Source organism: Marmota marmota, unplaced genomic scaffold (genome assembly GCF_001458135.2).
Source record: "Marmota marmota marmota unplaced genomic scaffold, marMar, whole genome shotgun sequence".
Lineage (NCBI taxonomy): Eukaryota > Metazoa > Chordata > Mammalia > Rodentia > Sciuridae > Marmota > Marmota marmota.
The window spans coordinates 7,148,265-7,151,494 of record NW_025999891.1 but is presented as its reverse complement, the minus strand read 5'-3'; the positions used below and the strand labels follow the sequence as shown (position 1 = coordinate 7,151,494).

Genomic DNA, 3,230 nt, shown 5'->3' with positions numbered 1-3,230 from the left:
CCCCGGATTCAGTGATTGCTAGAGCAGCTCACAGCACTCAGGCAAACACTTATATTGAGCAGTTTATGATAAAAGGCATTACAAGAGACACACAGGGCAAGGTTTGTGTGAGGGGTACAGAGCTTCCATGCTCTCTCTGTATGCTACCCTCCTGGAACTGCGACATGTTCGACTCTCTGGAAGATCTCTGAACCCCATCTGTTTGGGATCTAATGAAGACTTCATTGCAGAGACACAATGAAGCAGGGACAACCATGTGGAAATGTGATTGGACCAGAAGGGTCTGTTCGATCTCTAATAGACTGAGAGGGGGAAGCCCAGCAAGACCTGTCTGTTCACATCCTTCTTGGCTTCCCTGGATGGGGCAGGACCCCTTCTGAAATGGGGGTCTTAGGCTCTACCATCAGACGAGGTACATCAGAGAATTTCTTTGTGGCCAATCTCAACATAGGAAGACAAGGGGAAGATTGGAGTTCTAGAACTTGCTTTGGGGAGGAGAAATTCTAGCATCTGCAATTTGCCTTATGGAGGGAGTCATGAGCCGGAAGTCATGGACAAAAAAAAAACAATATACCACAATAGCAAAATATTAACTACTTACTGTTTTGTCAGGTAGAAGGAAGAAAGGGACTGGAATGGTTTTCTTCCAACTTCAAACATATGTCTCCTCTAACCTGTATTCTGAGCTTTCAGGAGAAAGGGGGGGGGGGTAGAGAAAAGGAAGACATCAGCATCCCAGTTACGAATGGGGTAGCAACAGAGGCCCCAGGGTTACCCAGAGAGGATCTAGGGTGCTGACTTTTCTTGTTTCTTTTTACTTTACCTCCTGCATTTTGTCTCAAAGAGCAATCTCTTAATTGGATGTTCATGTTGGGTAGTAGGAACAACTCATTATCTAAATCAGAACTTTAAAGTCTTGAGTATAGAATCTCAGGTCCCAGACCTATGAATCCAAATGCGCATTTTGACAAGATCCCTAAGTGATTCTTAGATACTTTAAAGCTTGAAAAAAACCTGCCTTCAAACACCATCAATCTATAAATTGTTTGTAAATTGGCTTTTGGGGTTTCGTCTCATGGGTTCCTATCACACTCTCATTTTTTTTTTAATATTTATTTTTTAGTTGTAGTTGGACACAATACCTTTATTTCACTTATTTATTTTTATGTGGTGCTGAGAATCGAACCCAGGTCTCGCATGTGCAAGGCGATCGCTGTACCACTGAGCCACAACCCCAATCCCACATCAAATTTTCTATCTCTAGGACTATGTCCATTGGCCAGAATAGTTTGAGATTTATTGATTGCCTCGCTTGGGTCATAGAGAAAGACCAGGTGGCCCTTAAAATGTAATATCTTTATGAAAATTCATTTACTAATTTGTGAGCATGCTAATTAATGCACCAACTGGATTCAAGAAATACCTATTGAGCACCAGGCACAGCTGAAGGAGCATGGTACTGTCCTAGGACGTTTTAGGAACAGGCCTAGACAGCCAAGTTCAATCCAGTGTGATAAGCATTTCTGAAGTTAGGAAAGAGGATGCATTCTGCTGGAATTGTTATAGTCAGAACCTGTCACAAGCAGGAATAATTCTGGAGGCAATTCCAAACTGCCTGCCTCCCCTATCTGATGCTGTTTTTCCTGTGGTCTTTTATGTGTGGCTCCTCTGCCCACACAGGGGGATGAGTTACTGGGACAGTCTGGTGACTCACAGGCTACTGATGGTGATAATTTGCTTACATTCTTCTCCATTCCCCAGTGATCACTACTTGGGGTGTGATCTTTTCCTTAGCCTGGGGTTTCTTAACTTGGGGTCCATAAAGAGGTCACTTCTAGAAATGGGAGACAGAAGGCAATCTATGTACAAACTGTTTTGGGTATATGCTTACTATATTTGTCTCAGGAGAGAAAGTCCATCCATTTTTACCAAAGGATGAAACTCAGAAATTGAGAGCATTTGGTTACTGTCCATCTGCAACCAAGAAAGCCTTATAAAGACAGTTCCTTCTCTCTCTTCCTCCTCCTCCATCTGCCAACTTCCTCTAGGCTTAGTCTGATTCATTAAAAGTAGAGTATCACAATTGTTCCAAAGAATCAAGGAAAGACCCTGGCCCCACTCGACACTGTCACAAGTAGTTGGACCACCGATGTAGTGGGGAAGAGAAATCCCTAGAACTCAGCACCAAATCTTAGCAATTGACCAGCTGGCCTTCTGTCTTTAATAGCTCAAAGTGAAATGATGAAATTTTGAAGTCACTTTCTGAGCCGTCTGGGTGGCATAAAGCAGTGACCCCAGCCATGAAAACTATCTTTCCCATATGAAATGCCCATAGAGTGTCAGGTGGGGATCTAGGGAGAGAGAAGGGGCCTACAGATAGGCAAGAATAATTAATGGTCTGTTTGTACTTTAAAAATTTAGGCTTCAGAAAGCACAGAGAGTAGATATGCAACCTTTGATGTGTCAGTCTTGGTTCTAATCTAGCAGTATGAAAAGGAGGAAGTATTCTTTGAATTCTCTCTAAGACAGGGAGTCCCAAATCATTCCTATATGGCTGTGAGTACATTATGAAGTTACTTTGCAAAGCAAATCTGCTCTAGAACTTCTGCTCTATATAATTTGAGTTTGTAAAATAAATTTATAAAATGCCCTTGGAATATGCTGTGTGGCTACATTTTTGCTATCCTTTTCCTATCCTGCTTCTGTCTTGCTGGACTTATGCTGAAAGAGTTGACTTCCTTGGATGCAGAGCCCCTGGTAAAGGGGGGAAAAAATGGTGGGGCAGCTCAGAAACATGTTAGGAAAATAGAATGGGAGCAAATACTCGCTGTGGAATATTCAGAGTTAATTTTCATTGATAGCTCAGAGCAGACTTGCAGTAGTGGTTGGCCATAATAGAAGGGTTTTTGGAACAGCAGCTTTTGGTCAATGCAAATGCACGGTGCACAGGCCTGTCTCCAGGGGAGAAGGAGACAGAGCCTGGAGATCTGCTTCTGGGGCAGGAGATGAGAATGAGGTAAACACTGTATAATAAGAAACAATTTCATGTTGAAATTCTACCAAGGGGAAGGATTTACAAACCCACATCACATGACCTATAGATTCACAGACTGTTCACTATTTATTTATCAGGCAAGCATTTATGAAGAGCTTCACACACATCCTAGGCAGGGTGCTGAGCATCAGCATCACACCCACAAACAGAACAGCCCTGGAGGCCCTTAAAAACT

At 42.7% G+C, this 3,230-nt stretch overlaps 1 protein-coding gene across 1 annotated transcript in view; it reads right to left on the bottom strand.

Annotated features, from left to right (window-relative positions):
* Window positions 1–166, bottom strand: part of LOC125613198 — a 7,513-nt gene extending 7,347 nt beyond the window's left edge. Inside the window, 1 exon segment of the mRNA XM_048792728.1 lies at window positions 148–166. Coding sequence (XP_048648685.1) covers window positions 148–166 — 19 coding nt within the window.
* Between the last annotated feature and the right edge of the window lie 3,064 nt (window positions 167–3,230).